This window comes from Protomyctophum parallelum, assembly GCF_964188405.1.
Source record: "Protomyctophum parallelum genome assembly, chromosome: 2".
Classification (NCBI taxonomy): domain Eukaryota; kingdom Metazoa; phylum Chordata; class Actinopteri; order Myctophiformes; family Myctophidae; genus Protomyctophum; species Protomyctophum parallelum.
In genome coordinates, this window is record NC_139699.1 from 58,993,086 (window position 1) to 59,011,349 (window position 18,264).

Here is an 18,264-nt window from a genome sequence, read left to right on the forward strand (position 1 = left end):
AAGGGATGGTTTTCTGTGCTATGCATGTGTTCAGCATCCCCACAAGCCAGGTCCTTGCGATAGGTCCCAGGTGCTGTATCATTTCTGCCAGTATGCCATCAATCCCTGCTGCTTTTCCGGGTTTCAACTTTCCCATTGCAGTTTCACGTTCTTCTAAGTCGAAGGGTTTGGTTTGAGGGCTGGCTGATTGTGGTTGGTCTGATACCACTGTGCGATGGTATTCTATGTGGGTCGGTGGCGGTGTTGGTTACAACTGTTGGCCACCAGTTGTGACCAAGACCGCCACCGACCCACAGGAGAATACCATCGCACAGTGGTATCAGACCAACCACAATCAGCCAGCCCTCAAACCAAACCCTTCGACCTAGAAGAACTTGAAACTGCAATGGGAAAGTTGAAACCCGGAAAGCAGCAGGGATTGATGACCTACTGGCAGAAATGTTACAGCACCTGGGACCCAACGCAAAGACCTGGCTTGTGGGGATGCTGAACACATGCATAGCACAGAAAACCATCCCTTCTGTCTGGGAAAAGGCCAACGTGGTTGCAATCCCTAAACCTGGCATAGACCCATTATCCACAAAGAGCTACCGACCCATTTCCCTCTGCATCACCTACAAGGCTATATGAGAAGCTGCTACTCCAACGCCTTGTTGCCACTCATAGATACCAAGCTGACTAAAGACCAAGCTGGTTTCCGTCCCAGCCGCTCCTGTGCTGGACAGAGCTCAACCTCACCCAACACATTGAGGATGGGTTTGAGGGGAAACAAATAACTGGAGCAGCATTCAGAGATCTCTCTGCTGCCTACGACACTGTCCAACACCGCACAATGGTCAGGAAAAGCCTCCTCAACAACAGGCGCTTCTATGTTCAGTTAAATGACCAGAGGAGTAAATGGAAAGCCGAAAAGAACGGCCTCCCACAAGGTAGCGCGCTCGCCCCCCTCCTTTTCAATATCTAAACAAACGACCAGCCACTTGAAACCCAACCCATCAAAAACCCAACTATGCAGCTTCCACCTGAGGAACCGAGACGCAAAAAAAGAACTGAGCATCACAAACTCTCAAACCATACCCACCCCATGTAACTTGGAGTTACACTGGACAGTTTAACGTCATGCCCAGGACGAAAAGTTATAGAGAACACCAACATGACAAACCCTACACTTAAACCCTCTATATTTAATAAAAAACAATTCTGGACAGGAATCCTGTATTGCAGGGGTGCCCAAAAGGTACATCGTGATCTACCAGTAATCACAAAGGCTGTGCAGGTAGACCATATGGCATGCCCCTGTATATAATCCATCACTTGAATTAAGGTGACTTGACACCAGCTCAAATGTTGCACACAAACATCAGTAGCAAAAGTACAAAGTTATTGTGACAGTAATAATTGCTATAGTGTGTGTTCAGTAACAGGAATATTCCTGTCTCTCCAGCTCTTTAATAAATAGAAAAGGGTTTAATCAGGAGTTGTAGTAGCCACAGGATAATCTAAGCGGTGGATATTGCTCTTGTCTTCATGTCTTTATGTATGTAAATTGTCTTGTTGTTTGTGTCAAATGCGTGTATATGTGTTCTGCATATACTTGGCTGCTGTGTTGCAAGATAATGGGAGTTACTGATACTATGGGAGTGAATGGGAGTGAAAGGGAGGTACTGTTACTATGGGACTGATACTATGGGAGTGCATGGGAGTGGATGGGAGTGAATGGGAGGTATTGTTACTATGGGACTGATACTATTTGAGTGAATGGGAGTGAATGGGAGGTACTGTTACTATGGGACTGATACGATGAGAGTGAATGGGACTGAATGGGGTGTACTGTTACTATGTGACTGAATGGGAGTGAATAAAAGTGAATGGGAGTGAATGGGACTGAATGAGAGGTACCGTTACTATGGGACTGTGTTTAACAAAAAACTGGAGAGACCGGGAGACCTCTGTTACTGAACAAACACTATAGCAATGATTTTGTCACAATATAGAGCTATTTAACACTGTTACTGAACACACACTATAGCAATGATTACTGTCACACTATAGAGCTATTTAACACTGTTACTGAACACACACTATAGCAATGATTACTGTCACACTATAGAGCTATTTAACACTGTTACTGAACACACACTATAGCAATGATTACTGTCACACTATAGAGCTATTTAACACTGTTACTGAACACACACTATAGCAATGATTACTGTCACACTATAGAGCTATTTAACACTGTTACTGAACACACACTATAGCAATGATTACTGTCACACTATAGAGCTATTTAACACTGTTACTGAACACACACTCTATAGCAATGATTACTGTCACAATACAGAGCAATTTAATTTAGGTAACCAAATTGACCCCAATAGTAGATATTTACACTCTCAATAGTTCAATTGTTGTTAAGCATCTGCTTAATTTCCAAAAAACTACACAATTAGAGAATGTAGAAGATTGCTACTTTTGATCCTTGGATTTTATAATGCTGATTGTAGCATAGCGATAGTGGTTAGTGACTGAGCTTTGTTAACATGAGTGCCCGGGATCGTTTCCCACCAATTTCAAAGAATGTTTGTTGCTTCGTTCCAATTTTCACAGAATGTTTGTCCTTTTACCTACCAGACAATACTCTTCTCACCTCTAGTCGATTATTTATTCAGCGTTTGAGCCACGGACCAACATTTGAGGCCATCTAGTCTCTCAGACCCATTTGAGCCACTGACCACCATTGTGAGAGTCTATTAATGTGAAATGGTGGTCCGTGGCTCAAACATGTTATCACTTTTGAAGTTACTTGTTGTGTTTAGATATGTAAATACTACTCTTTAAAGCCGTGTTTCGGTAGTCGAGTGGGTACTGTCGACGGTTAGTAAACATTGAGGCCGGGCATAGTTGTTTATAAACCTTCGACACTAACCATTCGGCTACTGAAACACTGTTTTACAGTTTCGTACAAACATCATATATAAACATCATAACAAGTAACTTCAAGTGATAGACGTTTGAACACACAAACAACAACAGCGTTAAGTATTAAATAACATTTATCACTTACTTGCTCCGAAGACCGATGGTGACGTGGCACTTCCAAACAAACACTGACCAAACCTACCTCCACGCGTCTCTTCCGTATTTGAGGGCGGCGGCACTTCCTTCCGGTGTGAGGCCACGCCCGCGAGATTTAACAGCGAATCTATTGTAGTCAGAAAGGAAGCCATTGAGGGTTAAAATGGGTCTTAATGCTTCCAACTCATATAACTGTCACCAACAACACTTTTAATGATATTACAGGAAGCAGACAGCCCTGTGATGAAACCTTTAGCATTACACTGTGGTTAATACGTTTTTATTCACAATGGAATGTTATTGTACTCTTAATATATCATGGTGTAGCACAGCACAGTAGATTCATATTTCAATCGATCTGGGATGTTAAAATTGTGCAAAACTCTGTTCAATGAATGGCCTCTTCTGCTACATTAAAATTACTAAACATTAAACGTTACTTATACCTGTTATTGAGACTCCTATAGAGCATGTTGACATGGATAGCTTGGTTAGTAGTATCTCTGTTAGTTAATGCAGTTTGATTGATTCAATTAATAGCCTATTTTATTAGACAAAAATGTAGAACAGTAGTGTCATAGAGTGGAAAATGCCATTTGGTTTAATGTCACAGAATGCAGTGCCACGTAGAGCAGCATGATAAATGGTTAACTTTATAGTGTGTTCAAAAATGGCAGATCTGCAAGTTCAGTGTCTTGAATGAGATGTGCTGTGAGTTTGCATATCTGCTATTGTCCAGCATAGGACCGTTGCACAGTGAAGTATAGACAAGGCTTTAGGATTTATAAGTCGTTTTTAGAATATAATAGAATATTCACTCCAGTGAATAGCATTTATCCATTTAGATAACTTTTTGATGTTATTTAATTACTTATTTTTACACAGAAACATAATGTGTGTCTTTACAATAACTGTAATGTAATAATAATACTAATAATGTAATGTAATAATTATTAATTAAATAACCTTATTTTATTCTGAAGGCAACCGGATGTCTTAAATTAGCTAGCTCTCAGACAGGAAGTTCTAAATTAGCTCAAAAGACAGAGCCAACGTTGAAGCATCCTACTGGCGCAGTGGCGTTACCAACGTTACGTTTCACTAGGCAGCGCCCCCTGTAGGCGGCTGACTGACCGATTACCTACCGACGTCGTGGATGACTGTTGACTGCGAAAAATAGGTAACTTACGTTATTATTTGTTATTACACTTTACAGTCTGTTACCCCATCTTAAGCTAGACAACGTTTTGAGATGTTCTTATGTTAGGCGACTGGATAAGATACATTTTGCTTTATTGTTGCCTATCAAATTGACGTTAGCATCGCTAGCTAACGTTACTTGAAATTAACGTTCTCTAAGAATTAACGTTGAAATAACTGACATCTTTCTCGTTTCCTGGCATATGGTCTTAATGAACTAACATCGGATGATGTTAGGTTTTTTTTCATCGATTTGTCTGTCTCTGGTAGCAGCTGCTAACATTTGTATTAGCTAACGAGAACACATTCATTATTCTTCCTGATTAGTACAAAAGCGCTTTTAAATAGATGACGGTGGAAAGAAATGGGATGTATAACAAAACACAGTTAACACACCAACGTAATTAGTATGTTTTTACATGTGACAAGATCAGGCTTGAAGTCAGATTTGTGTGAACCGTTTCTATATGTTGGCCCTGAATCAGAAGGCTAATGAAATGTACATGTTTGTATTCGACAATCTGTGTGTCTGTGTTCTTCTGTCAGTATTTCTGCATGCATTTCTTTCTTGGGTTGCCATGCCATAGCTTTTCGAATGTTTTATATCATATTTCATAATTCCTACTTTGCATGTATTTGAAATGTATGGAATATATGTCATGTGTCAATGGCACGCCAGTGACGCCACATCTATCCAGTAGCTCACATTAGGACATTTTGGGAGTACCCTGCTGATATTCTTAGATGTTTGCTGATATGCTTGAACAATTGTTCAAGGTCAGGCATTTTATTTAATAACTCAGAAATGTACAGTAGTAGAGTTAAATGCCCAGACCTTTGCTGGAGTGTCAACTTAAAACTTTAAAAAGCTGCTAACCACATCTCGGGCAACAATAGCCTGTTTCCTGTTCTCTATTACTTTTCCCCCTTACAGTTGGGTGTTAGCAACCCTGCAGTAATAACAAAAACAAGCTAAATTGTAATATTTAGTCAGTCTGATTACTTGACTTGACACCCCATAAGTAGCAGTCACACGCCCAAAGGTTCTCATCTGCTGTACATTAAGTTAAACAAGTAGTAATGCATGTAATTAGGTTCAAAAGTCTCAAAACGTATTCATGATTTATAATGTCAGCCAGTGAGTGGCAGCACACACTTTAAGAGCCAGATATGTTTTTGAGTTGTGTTGGGCGTGGAACCTTTTCGGGAATGGCATGCTAAATATGTTGTTGGACAATGTCTCAGTAGCCTATCACAGATGTCTGATAAGAAGACAAACGGCTATAGGCCGCTCCAGGACTTGTTCCTCCGCTTTGTTCGTCACGCCATTGTTTACTTTTATAGGTAAAATCCCTGGACAGCGACTGAGACAATCTGTGGCTGAAAGGATGGGCTATATGGTTCACTTCATGTGAAGTAGAGTGATTGCTGCTGCCATGTTGCCAGGAGTTGGTGTGTTTGGCACAGGGAGCACGGCCCGAGTGTTGGTGCCATTGTTGCAGGCAGAAGGTTTTGAAGTTCACGCACTCTGGGGGAGGAGTGAAGAGGAAGCTTGCTGTCTGGCGAAAGAGCTTGGGATTCCCTTTCACACCAGTCGATCAGACGATGTGCTGCTGCACCAGGACGTTGACCTTGTCTGCATCTACATTCCACCACCAATGACACGGCAGATTGCTGTCAAAGCATTAGGTAAATGTTTTGGTATCATGATGGCACGTACCAGCCTAGACTTAATTGGCATGAATTTAGCAAATAATTGTCAACTAGATATATAGAAGTAACCGTAGAAAATGAATTTAGCCATTTTACTATTCATGCATATATTAAGAATTATGTGTAGCAGTTAACTTAGAAAATGTAGATCCTTTAATCGTTATTAAGTTAATGTGAAATGAGACTATATTGTCTGTATGTGATTGATGTCTTCTTTATTCGGTAAAGGAAAATAATGGTTCACAAAGATAATGGTTTTGTACTGCACCTTGGTATTTGATTTACACTCCAATACATGGCGATTGGGAAATTCTGTTGCCAACTTGTTTATATTGTTTACATTGTATTATATTCCCCACTCTTTTTTTTTATTGTGTAAGTGTCAATTTTAGAAACAACACAACCAAACAAAAAACACTCTTCCCCGTTGTTGGCATGCTGTTGTTCTCAGCATGCCGCAATGTTGGATAATGTTAGCCTAGCCCTTTGAGGCCAACTTATCTAGTGGAATTCCTGAGAGTTGACCTCACTTTCCTGTTTTATTTCCAACTTCCTGAGTTTGTCTCCACAGAGACTTGCCCATTTTTAACAACAGCTTGTCGTTCCATTTATAAAATTAAAAACTGTTTATTTTTTAGGAAGCATAATTCATAATGAGCACTCAAATACTTATTTTGATTCAGACTACGGTATGTGTATTATGTGTGATGATAGTCAAAACACATATTTATCACCAGATTGATGCCAGTCTGATTGGGTGTGTTTTCTTTTTGCCACCCTGAGTTTCATGCCGACTACATCATGTAAGAGCAAAATGACTACCATGTGAATATGGTGGTCAAATAGAAGACGTGGACAAGCTGCTTAATCTTATTATTGGAAGAGAATAATTAACTCCATAAGATAGTCAAGAGGACTGCACATCTGTCAATGGCCATGCTCTCGTAGGTGAATGCTACCCCCCAGTGGCACCATAGAATATTTCTATATTTGACTCTCCTTTTTCCATCTCTTTACAGGCATAGGTAAGAATGTTGTCTCTGAGAAAGCTGCAACTGCTGTGGATTCCTTCAAGATGGTGACTGCTGCCCGGTACTATCCCCAGCTGCTCAGCATTATGGGTAACACCTTGCGCTTCCTTCCAGCTTTCATTGCAATGCGACGGTTGCTGGAAGAGGGATATGTGGGTGAAGTGCAGGTGTGCGACGTCAGAGTATATGGCCCCAGTCTCCTTGACCAATCGTACGATTGGACTTGTGAAGAGCTTATGGGTGGAGGTGGGTTGCACACTGTTGGCTCAGCCATCATTGACCTTTTAAGTCATCTGATTGGGGCACGAGCCCATCGTGTCCATGGCCTATTGCGGACATTTGTACAACAGAACAGGTCAATCCATGGGATACGCCGTGTCACGAGTGATGATTTCTGTTTCTTCCAAATGTTAATGGGCGGAACCGGGTCCGTGTCTGGGACTGGCTCAGGTGGCGTGTGTTGCACTGTGACACTAAACTTCAACATGCCAGGGTCATTTCTGCATGAAGTGATGGTGGTTGGATCCTTGGGGAGATTGGTTGCCAGAGGGACAGAACTATATGGACAACGCAATGGCTGTAATGGTGAAGAGCTGTTGTTGGGGGACAGTGGGTGGGTTGGACCAGAGGTCCAAGAGATGCCCTTGCCTCACATTCGGGGGCTTGGCTCCATGGTAACGGCACTGAGACATTCTTTCCAGGCACATGAGGAGCGCAGGTCATGGGCACGTGGGCCAGTTGCCGTAGCACCAACATTTGAGGATGGGCTATATGTGCAGACAGTTGTGGAGGCAGTTAAACGGTCAAGCCGTAGTGGGGAATGGGAATGTGTAGAGATTATGACTCAAGAACCAGATCCTAACCAAAACTTGTGTGAAGCTCTGCAAAGAAACAAGAATTAAATAAACTCATACACCCAGTAAAGCTTAAAGGCCTAGTAGCTAAGTACTACTTATCTCTTGACAGTTACCTTACCTACTGATCTAATTTATTTTCTAATTTATATGACCCCAGATTGTAAGTATTTTCTTTCAAATTCTATCATATTTTCAACCAGAACGATTAGTTCAGCAGCTACTCCAACTCAATTATTTTATGCGTTTTATTAATGTCCTTGCAACTTTGATTATTTCTTTTATCTAAGGTGAATAAAACAACTTTGCTGTTATTTGCAGATATGCGCCAGCATATTTCAAAATATAGGCGCTAGAGTGCCAGCAGATATGGCAGATTTTACTACTTCCGTAGTTCCGTTCTGTTCCCCAAAACTGGGAGGCATAATCTTCCATTCTTACCTCACGCTGGTCACGCTAAAGTCTCTCTAGAAGTGTTTATATTCCAAAACGAGATGCATGCTGAAGTCAGAAATGAAGACAGAACATTGTCCTTCTGGTGAAAACCATGGAGAGCTCCCTAGATTGTTACTAGCCATTCTTTTGGAGCCATAAACAGGAAGTGTTTCGCATGCCCGAAACAGCAAGGAGTATGGTGCAGAAGGAGATTTAATTTTTTGTTTTATATCAATAAAAAAAGCCATTAAGACGTGTATACATACACGTCCATGGCCTCCTGCGGTTTGATTAGAAAATGCGTGTATACACGTCCTTAGCAAAACCTTTATTAACCCATTCTGACCTGAGATCAGATTCATACGAGGTTTCCACTGGACACGCACTGGTCTGATTAACCCATTCTGACCGGGCACCCATTTTGGTGTCAGCATCATGTTATGCTTTAGCTATTGAAAAATAGCAGATCTACAAGCTCATATCGCGCCACCGAGTGGCGCGATACGAGCTTGTAGGTCTGCTATTTTTGAAAAATCGAAGAGCGACTGACATTTTTTTAATCTGATCTCAGGTCAGAATGGGTTCATCAGACCAGTGTGTGTCCGGCGGAAACCTCGTATGAATCTGATCTCAGGTCAGAATGGGTTAACCCATTCTGACCTGAGATCAGACTCTAAAAAATGTCAGTCGTTCTTAGATTTAAAAAAAATAGCAGACCTACAAGCTCATAGCGCGCCACTCGGTGGCGCGCTATGAGCTTGTAGATCTGCTATTTTTCAATAGCTAAAGCATAACATGATGCCAACACCAAAATGGGTGCCCGTTCAGAATGGGTTAAAAGAACAGCTATTTGTCAAACCTAACTCTGCAATCAGAAAAGGACAAACATTAGGACTCTATATCCCAGTAACTTTGAAAGACTGGGGGAAACTTTTCAATTTCAGTGAGGCGCCACACCTATGCAACGTAACGAAAAGCAAACATTGGCACTTCCATATTTGTTTTTCCTTTTTTGTAGTTGTAGCTGTCTGCAACAATATTCTTTGTTTAGCTGACTAAATTGGAGTTGTACTGGATTACTCCACCTGAGCTAATGTTGTTACTAGGGTATGTCATTTCAGCTTTTTTGTTTTTGAGTAAGTTAAACCGACTTTCAGTGGTTGGACCACTTACAACACTTGGACCACTTAATGCACATGAAAAATATGATCAAAATGTATTTCATATTCATATGTTAAAAAGTTACTCTTAATTTTGTATTTATTATTCAGATGAATGTAGCTGGCGAGATCCAGGTCCTTTATTTTTGAATAATCCATTCGAATAGTTTTTCCCAAAAAGAAAGGGAAAAAATGCAAGAGGTACTATTAACATGTTATCTTGTATTTATATATATTTGCATGAAAATTGTGGCCAATTTAGATTGCATTTATATACACTTTTATTGAATTAGAACATGGTCTGTACTAGAAGGTAGCGTAAACATGTGTGACATTAATTCCACTGAATCGTATAAACTACCCTGGGGTCATTTAAAATAGAAAAGGCTATGTAAGGAATTAACAGGCAGAGAAAATAGCTTGTGGTATAGTCTTTTTTTGTTGTTGGTATTATAACTATTATTCCATACATTGACAAAAGCATCGATTCTCAGAACTGTTTACATCTATACTCAGTGGTTTACACATGGTAATAAACATTGGCGTAAGCTGATATGTTTTACAATAAATGTAATAGAATATTAGATGGTTAATGAAAAAGCTTAACTCACGCCTATGAGTCTGTCCTCTGGAATCTATTACTGATATATTCTAATTCCCATACTCTCAGGCACACTTCCCCACCTCACACAAGGTGAGGCCTACTCTTGAATTTAACCCTTTGATTAAGCAGAACCACTGGATTTGATGTGCATTATATGCAAGAGTAAGTCTGGATGGATGCATCCTTGAGGGACTCGCCGACTCGGCAATGAGAGTACGAAGTGTTATTAAACAATTTCACTGTGTCTCACAGTTCTGCTGAATACATTAAATGAATATCGATGACCATTGCAAGGCATGACCCTGTACTTTAGTTCTTGGGGGATGACAGATATACTGTACAAAGCAAAATGTCTATTGGACTACACAATAAAATGCTCTGCTCTTTTAAACGGATGATTTTACCGAGTAATATCATACAGCACTGGTAGAATTTAGATTTATCTGTCCTAGATCTACGAAAATGCCTTGTAAAGTAGATGCAGTCACTTAGGACTCATGGTTTGTTGCACTTTGACAGACACAGATAAGGATACATGCTACAATGTTACACACTTACCTCACACTATCCCAATAGTGCTTTACAGAAAGGTGAGTCAGGTTTACATTTAAGTGTCTTTATGATACACATGCCTGCAGAATGTTTGATATTTTAGCTACTACTTTATCTACATCCCGACCCAAGTTTTCAGAGTCCGACTTTCTTTTGCACTGATAAAATGCCACATATTTAATAATGTGCAGTGTAATATTACTGTTTGAACCAGTCGGCTTACTGCAAATGAATAGAACATTTGTCTGCTTAAGAAAGATGTATTGTATTTATTTTTGTTTTTTTATGAGGGTGAAAAGTCCCACTGTTCTATTCAGCAATTGCGTCTATTTCAGCCTGTGAAATCTTATGTTTAAGCTGTATTTTGTGTTTAGTTTTAGCATTGTTTTAACTGATAACACTTTGTGAGCACTACCTGTGATCCACTTACGTCAAGGAAGTACTGGCATTTGAAACCATGCTGTTCATTTAACTGACAGACATTTCTTTGACAAATAAATACTGTTGTACTAATTTTGTGGCCTCTTTTCTCAAGAATGGCTCTTTGTTGGTTGGTTCCCTGCTTATCAAACTACTTTGATTTTCTTTCTATGCACTGTTACTGACACTAGAATAATTGAGAATAAAGACCAGAGAAATTTGTTTTAAGTAGGGATAGACTTCTAGATCAGTCACGACCGATTATCGGCGCCGATATCACAGATACCGTGCTGTTGGATGGGAGTTTGTGTGTGTGTGTGTGTGTGTGTGTATATGTTAGCCGCAATTTGCAACTCTAGATTTTCTTTTACAATGGGTTGAATCTAGAGTTGCAACAAGCTCCATCCACTTCCTATTCATCATTTTTGGTTTGTGATCGGCTTGTCTTAAATGACGTTAAACTCACCAACATTGCAGCTGCAGTCCAAGCTTGAATTATCCTCTTTCAATCTGCCGAGCTTGTTTTTCATAAAAATCCACCGTAGAGATGTTATGAGCTACTTTCTGTCAAGACATCCTCTGCAAATGATTATTTAATCTTATTAAGTGTTGCAGTTTGGAAGCACTCGTTTCTGTTAACGGGTCGCGCTACTGCCTCCTGCATTATGTGCAAATTCGAAACAGGTTGAACGCAGGGCCGTTCAGTGACGTACGACGAGTGCTTCCAAACTCCAGCACTTAGAAAAAGAATCACTTGCAGAGGATGTCTTGACAGAAAGTAGCTCATAACATCTCTACGGGGGATTTTTATGAAAAACAAGCTCGGCTTGGATAATTCAAGCTTGGACTGCAGCTGCAATGTTGGTGAGTTTAACGTCATTTAAGACAAGCAGATCACAAACCAAAAATGATGAATAGGAAGTGGATGGAGCTTGTTGCAACTCTAGATTCAACCCATTGTAAAGAAATCTAGAGTTGCAAATTGCGGCTATGTATATGTATGTTATATATATGGTGTGTGTATAATATACTGTTATTGGTGCCAGGGTGGGACATTTGTGCTTTACAACTAAAAGGGGCTAATATCTGTTTATCACAGATATTGCTATTAAGTGACCTCACCAATCTGGGAACCTTGAGTCGACAGTCCAACAGTCTGTCTTGTGCTTGTGAGACTACTCCACCACCACCAGAGGGCGACTCTCACTTCCGTGTCCTCTAGAAAACAAAGAAAAACAGCGGGTGAAGAAGATAAACTATCTATACTAGTTAAAGATGGCGCCGCGCAAAAGGAGCTTGGTTTGGACGTATTTTAAAATAATAGACGCCAAAACGGTGCAGTGTCTTCTGTGCACGGTGTGTGTGGTTCATAACGGCCCCACCACGACCAACATGATGAGGCATCTGCGCACCAAACACCCCGTTGAGTTCGGCGGCGGCGGCGACGCCAACGGCGACCACAGAAAGAGTCAACACGGATCTGAAATGACCGAGAATAACGACGACGATCTACACATTCACTCTGGTATTAATTAGTCTTTAACGCTTCTATGGCTTTTAGTTTTGTTTAAATGCAAAAGCCTATGTAAACAAACAAAGCTACTAGTCTACAAGTCTAGTCCATGTTAAGAGTGAATCCGGGGCGATGTGTGCTGCTGCTGCTGTCGTGGTGGCGATGTTGACATTTATTATTACATCTTACATGCACTAATAAATACCGTTCTACCTACAACTAGACAACGTACAGGAATGGCTATTTTGACGAGAGTGTAAGGTCACATTCTCACCTAATACTTTGGTAGACTCAATGCGAATGGGTGGAGAATTTGGTATTCTTGCATATTTAATTTGCTGCGGTTTGCCTTCACAGTTCACACTGTCATCCGCAGCAATTGGAAACGCAGCAGGGGGGACCTTTATGCTTTATCAATGTGTTCTATTCATAAACTAGCCTACACAGTGAAATAAAATTATAGGCTACTCATAACGTGCATGTGTCGTGCGACTCGTGCCGTCTGGGACAGTGGGACTGGACCCCCGTCCCCCCGCCCCTCTCTCTCTCTCTCTCTCTCTCTCTCTCACTATACGCATGCAGCCACGCACTGTTCTTTTGGGCATGAAGGCACAGCGCTGATATAACAGCAGGGCAAAATGTTTAAAAGTTTATCGAAATGAAAGTCCCTACTGCCTACTCCCCAGTCCCCACACAGTGACAGCACTCCATGTTTACGGCACGCACAGACAGAATATTCTGTAGGCTATAATACACGTACTGCAGTGTTTTTATGTGTTTTCTTAAGCAATTGCCAATTGGTTAATGTACTCGTCCTCATTTAGATCCACGGTAACGGGACATCTTTGCGCTGCGTAAAATATGCCTTCTCCGTCTCCAACTGTGTTCAGCTCCTCACCCGCCACATTGTTTGCTTAATTTCCTTTATTTACTGCGGATTGCATTCATCGCAGCAAAGCTCTCTGGTGTGAATGTGACCTTAGTGTGAGTGTGTGTCTATTTCTGGAATAGACCTAGAGCTCCTACCTTACAATATTTTCAACGATAATATTGGCAACTTTGATTGTTGCCAGTTGCAAGAGAAACAGTCACGTAAACAAAGTTAAAAATAAGCTACTAGGTCACAAGGTGGACCCGCTTGTAAACAAGTGTAATGCTTTATTGGGTCGTCCACTCACAGTTAACAGTCTTTGTATTCTATTGAGTTGTGCTTGAAATGTACTGTAATTCTGCAAACTGTTTTTCATTGAAACTGTATTTCAATCAATCAAACATGAACACACACACCTACACACTCGCATCAACAAAACAACACACATGAGCAGTTATTTGCAAATGTGCATTTGATGAAAAATGGTAATCTGTCTAATTAAATTGGGCACTGAATTGTAGAGAAATTGTAACTATATATATATATATATATATATATATATATACATATTTCAGCAGCCTTAAAGTCTGACTTCAAACTTATATACAAAAATGTTCTCCACTGTAAAACGTGGGGGGAAAATATGACATAAAATACATTTAACATTGATTGTCTTGCTTTTTGTGTTAAACAGTGGAGGTGGAGATGGATAGCGAGGAGACCAGGCCCATCACGGTGCGTGACGCTGCTGATATTACGTCTGCTATCAATGGCATCTTGGAAGCTGCCGAAGGGGCCGCGGTGAAAACAGAAGCCCGTAAATCTACAGCCGATGGCCCGTCGTTACGCAGACGGAGCTCCGTTTGGAAGCACTACAAACGACTGGAGAGTCCCACAAGTTCACTTTGCCTGCTTTGCATGGAGGAGATCAAACACTACAACAGCACGAGCAACCTAAAACGGCATCTGTCAAAGAAACACCCAGGGGCTTTTGCTGGCCTGGGTTTCATAGTTAACGAACAGTCCTCTAAAACGGTGCATCTGAAACCGGTTCAAAATAAATCGCCTAAATCGTCGACTAGTGTGGTGAACGAAAAACGTACAGGTATGAAGTTAATCATCAAACACATCCAAAGTGTGATATTCAAGACATGAGACATGTTATTTTATGTGCAACTACTCTGTTGGACACATAGGCACTTATGCTGTATGTCTCATTCAGTATATGCAGCCAGCACTTGGTGTATAGATTTCAATTGAATCATCAAATTCATAACATGAGTTTGCAGTCCCTTGATCCACAGTTAAACAATACTTGTTATTTTCTTCCTCCTTACAGACGTGTTTGATGTATCAAGAGAACGCAGAGAAGATGAAATCAGTGAACTGGATAGAGTGCGGGAGCTGATAGAAGCTGTGAGGAATGCTCAGAGGCAGGAGGCAAAGGCTCTGGAGCACCAGAGGGAGTTACTTGAAATGCTGCGTGACGCAAATGCTAGGGAATTGGCTGCGGAGAGGGAGAGAATTGAATCCCTGAGGAAAGCGCAGGAGAAGGAGTCCATAGCCCTGGATAAACGGAAGGAAGAACTGCATAAAGAGAAGGAAGAACTACAGCTAAAATGGGAGCAACTGGAGCAGAAAAAGAAAGGAACATGTACATGCCAGCTAGAAGACAGACAGTGAAAATAATATATATTCTGTATAAGAAGAAAGTTTGCTATCGCACGGTCCCGGTCCTTAAACATACATTTTTATGCACAACAGGACTCGACAATTTTCATTGCGTACAGCACATCTTAGGTTTGGAAACTAAAAATGTGAAAATGTTGACCTGGCTTTCTCTTATTAAAATCTTTTGTAAGTAATTTGTGAACATGGGATTGCACTTGAATTGATGGCATCAATGCCTGTGGTGACGAACATTAAGTCTGTACAAGGTATAGTGATTAAGTGGCCATACATAAAGTAATACACTTGACATACATTTGCAAGCTGAGCAACACGTTCCTAAAAAGCCTTGCTCAGCCCATGGCCATGCCACACTATGGTGTTGACACTGTCGCGGGACATGGCATTAATTGTTGTGTTTATACATCAGAGGCACTCACTCTTCTTTATTCAAGATGATATAGTTTACAGTAGTAGTTTCTCAGTTTTCAGTGTACCCAGTTTGTCAATGGAAAATATGAATGGTGTCATGGGAGATTGGGCTGTGTGTTGCCAACTTGCCATGCGACGGTTCCTACTGTAACTGACGGAAATAAGTATCGTGGCACGGTGGCAGCCATCATGACCAGGGCTATTCGGATAGGATGGCATAGGGTACAGTCAGTTGTACATTATGATGGGAAAGAAGATAATGCTGGAAATAGAGCATGCACCTCCACTCTAGCCCAGGTGCTAGACAAAAGGCAGTACAAGAGGAAAAAATAGTCTGCAACACTGGTATGAAAAACTTTCCTGAAGAAGATCCGACCTAAGGGATCGAAACGTTGAGTCAAATAAACCAGTGGCAGTTTTTCATACCAGTGTTGCAGACTCTATTTTTCCTCAAAGAAGATAATGCTGTCTCACAGTTTCTTGCTGTGGGAACATAACCATAGCCTACAATCCATTTCAACATGGACTGACAAGGTTACCATTGCTTATAGCATTTTCCATTTTATGCCATAACTTGCTGATTAGGATTTAAATGTTTGTGTGTCAACATTTGACCTGATTATTGGACAGTAAACAATTCTCAGAGCTACAGCTGTGCTCCCACCACATTTTTTTCAATGTCTTGATCTAAGTTGAATGTGCATCTTTACAGGAAGAAAATGATTGGCATCTGTCCAAGAGTTGGATCTTTTAAAAGAGATTAAAAGACAGGTCAACATAGTGCTATTGAGTATACAGCTCCTTTTTTTCCCTTGTCATGTTTATTTGTAATAAGGTGTGTAGACTTTATGTAAGGGAAGTTTTACAGTCTGTAAACATTTGTCTGAACCTCCAGATTATATTGATTCTTCTGTAATACCCTCTAAATCTATGTAATATCTATTGATAAAGTGTTCCTAATATCCCATCCAATAAAACAGGCTGTTGACTATATGCTAGAGTAAAAGGTTCTCAAACTATTGGTTGGGGTAATTTCATATTTAAATTAAATATTTAATTGTGGATTTGACAGGCACTTTTTATGTCAATCAAGTCACCTTTTTGCTATTTAAATGCCATTTAAATAAAATATTCTTTAGGGACATGTCAGCACAGCCTCTGATCTACCTTTTGGGCACACCTGCTCTATACTGTACATGCTTACATTTAGGAATTGTGTACAGAAACACAGCTTTTAAATTACGTTGTCACAAAATCAGCAGGAATAACAGCTATGTAAAAGCATTTTTTTTATATTACTATTCTGAGGCTAATGTATGCTTTCTTTTATGCGTTAAACTTTGAAATTGTGTGGGGCCATGACAACATTTCCACATAAAATGGGGTCCTGGTGTAAACAAAGTTTGAGAACCCCTAGCGTGTTTCTGTCAAAGATAGATAACATGACCATACAAGACTGAATGTATCCATTGGAAACTACATTTTGAAATAATTTACTTTTGCAATACTGGCCCCCCAGTCTGCAGTGAGCTGGCCATAAATAAAAATAAAATAGACATTTTTCTTTAACCAGCATAGCTTTTATCTTGTACGTTAGAATGATTACAGAAGACTGTGGTGAGACGTAATGCAGAAATCAGTCAAATCTGTCTTTAGAACATGGATATGATCAACCATCCATAAATTAGATATACACAGGTATATCATACAATATTAAAGTATATCATGATGTGATATTAAATATATTATGATATAATTTATATGACATGACCGCACAGTCAGCTTGAACACAATCATGTTCACGTTATGCACTGAACAGAAGCAGTTCACAGTAGAAACATGACCCGTTATGCGTGGTTGGTATCCAACCAGAAATGATTAGTAAACAATCACAGTATCGCACACTTTAAAACTAAAACATTCCCTTTTACACTAAACATTCAAGTACAGAATGGAGCATCAACTCATACATACCTTATTCCCGTCAGGGAGACCTGAACATCTTTTACACTGGAGCTACACACACTGTAGTTTCTCACCATCATTCATCTTTAAATAAGAAAAGGTCACAAGCCTCTACTCCAAAACGGATAAAGACAATAATTGGCTAGTGAGGAAAATGTCCTCCATCCATCTTTGGATGCCAACAAGAGAAAGTGTAAAATTGCTGACATTTTGGAATGTTTAATTCATTAGAAACAAGACACAGAAACCAGAACAAATTAGTCACGTTTAAAGGAGAATTCCATACTAAAAGGCTTTCTTACCTTTCTTTGTAGTAGTTACGTCCCCACCAAAGAGGTCCAGGTGTTATTTTGTGCAAAAGCTCCTTATTGGCTATTTCCCCTACCATAAGCCCTAAATGAATTGCATTGAATTGAATGGGAATTGAATGGGGCTATGGGGTGTTGTGCTAATTCGCTTATTTTGCTTATTTAAATAATATCCCAAGCGGAACACTTTACTACTTCTTTCGATGGAAATAAGCGAACCCCATTCAATTCCCATTCAATGCAATTCATTGAGGGCTTATGGTAGGGAAAATAGCCAATAAGGAGTTTTTGCACAAAAAAACACCTGGACCTCTTTGGTGGGGACGTAACAACTACAAAGAAAGGTAAGAATTCTCCTTTAAGATGAACCCATCCAGGAAATACAGAAAACGAATAACAAAACAGAAAATTAAATAATATATCCTATTTCAAGTGGCGTGGTGCAACTGGAGCTGATCCC

At 40.2% G+C, this 18,264-nt stretch overlaps 2 protein-coding genes and 1 long non-coding RNA gene across 3 annotated transcripts; 2 read left to right on the forward strand and 1 right to left on the reverse strand.

The window, feature by feature from the left end:
* The first annotated feature begins 4,180 nt into the window (after positions 1 to 4,180).
* gfod2 (glucose-fructose oxidoreductase domain containing 2) lies at positions 4,181 to 7,929 on the forward strand. The gene is made up of 3 exons (XM_083759593.1): positions 4,181 to 4,258; positions 5,623 to 5,967; positions 7,011 to 7,929. The coding sequence occupies exons 2-3, from the start codon at positions 5,715 to 5,717 to the stop codon at positions 7,922 to 7,924; spliced, it is 1,167 nt and encodes a 388-aa protein (XP_083615719.1). The 5' UTR covers positions 4,181 to 4,258; positions 5,623 to 5,714; the 3' UTR covers positions 7,925 to 7,929.
* A 353-nt stretch (positions 7,930 to 8,282) lies between these two features.
* On the reverse strand, positions 8,283 to 11,345 carry LOC310854871. The gene is made up of 3 exons (XR_014568935.1): positions 9,156 to 11,345; positions 8,448 to 8,652; positions 8,283 to 8,408 (listed from the first exon to the last, which is right to left on the reverse strand). It is a non-coding gene; the product is annotated as an uncharacterized lncRNA (long non-coding RNA).
* A 976-nt stretch (positions 11,346 to 12,321) lies between these two features.
* On the forward strand, positions 12,322 to 17,761 carry LOC310854464 (uncharacterized protein). The gene is made up of 3 exons (XM_083759125.1): positions 12,322 to 12,572; positions 14,126 to 14,536; positions 14,771 to 17,761. Exons 1-3 carry the CDS (start codon positions 12,323 to 12,325, stop codon positions 15,112 to 15,114), a joined length of 1,005 nt encoding a protein of 334 aa, XP_083615251.1. The 5' UTR covers position 12,322; the 3' UTR covers positions 15,115 to 17,761.
* Positions 17,762 to 18,264: the final 503 nt, after the last annotated feature.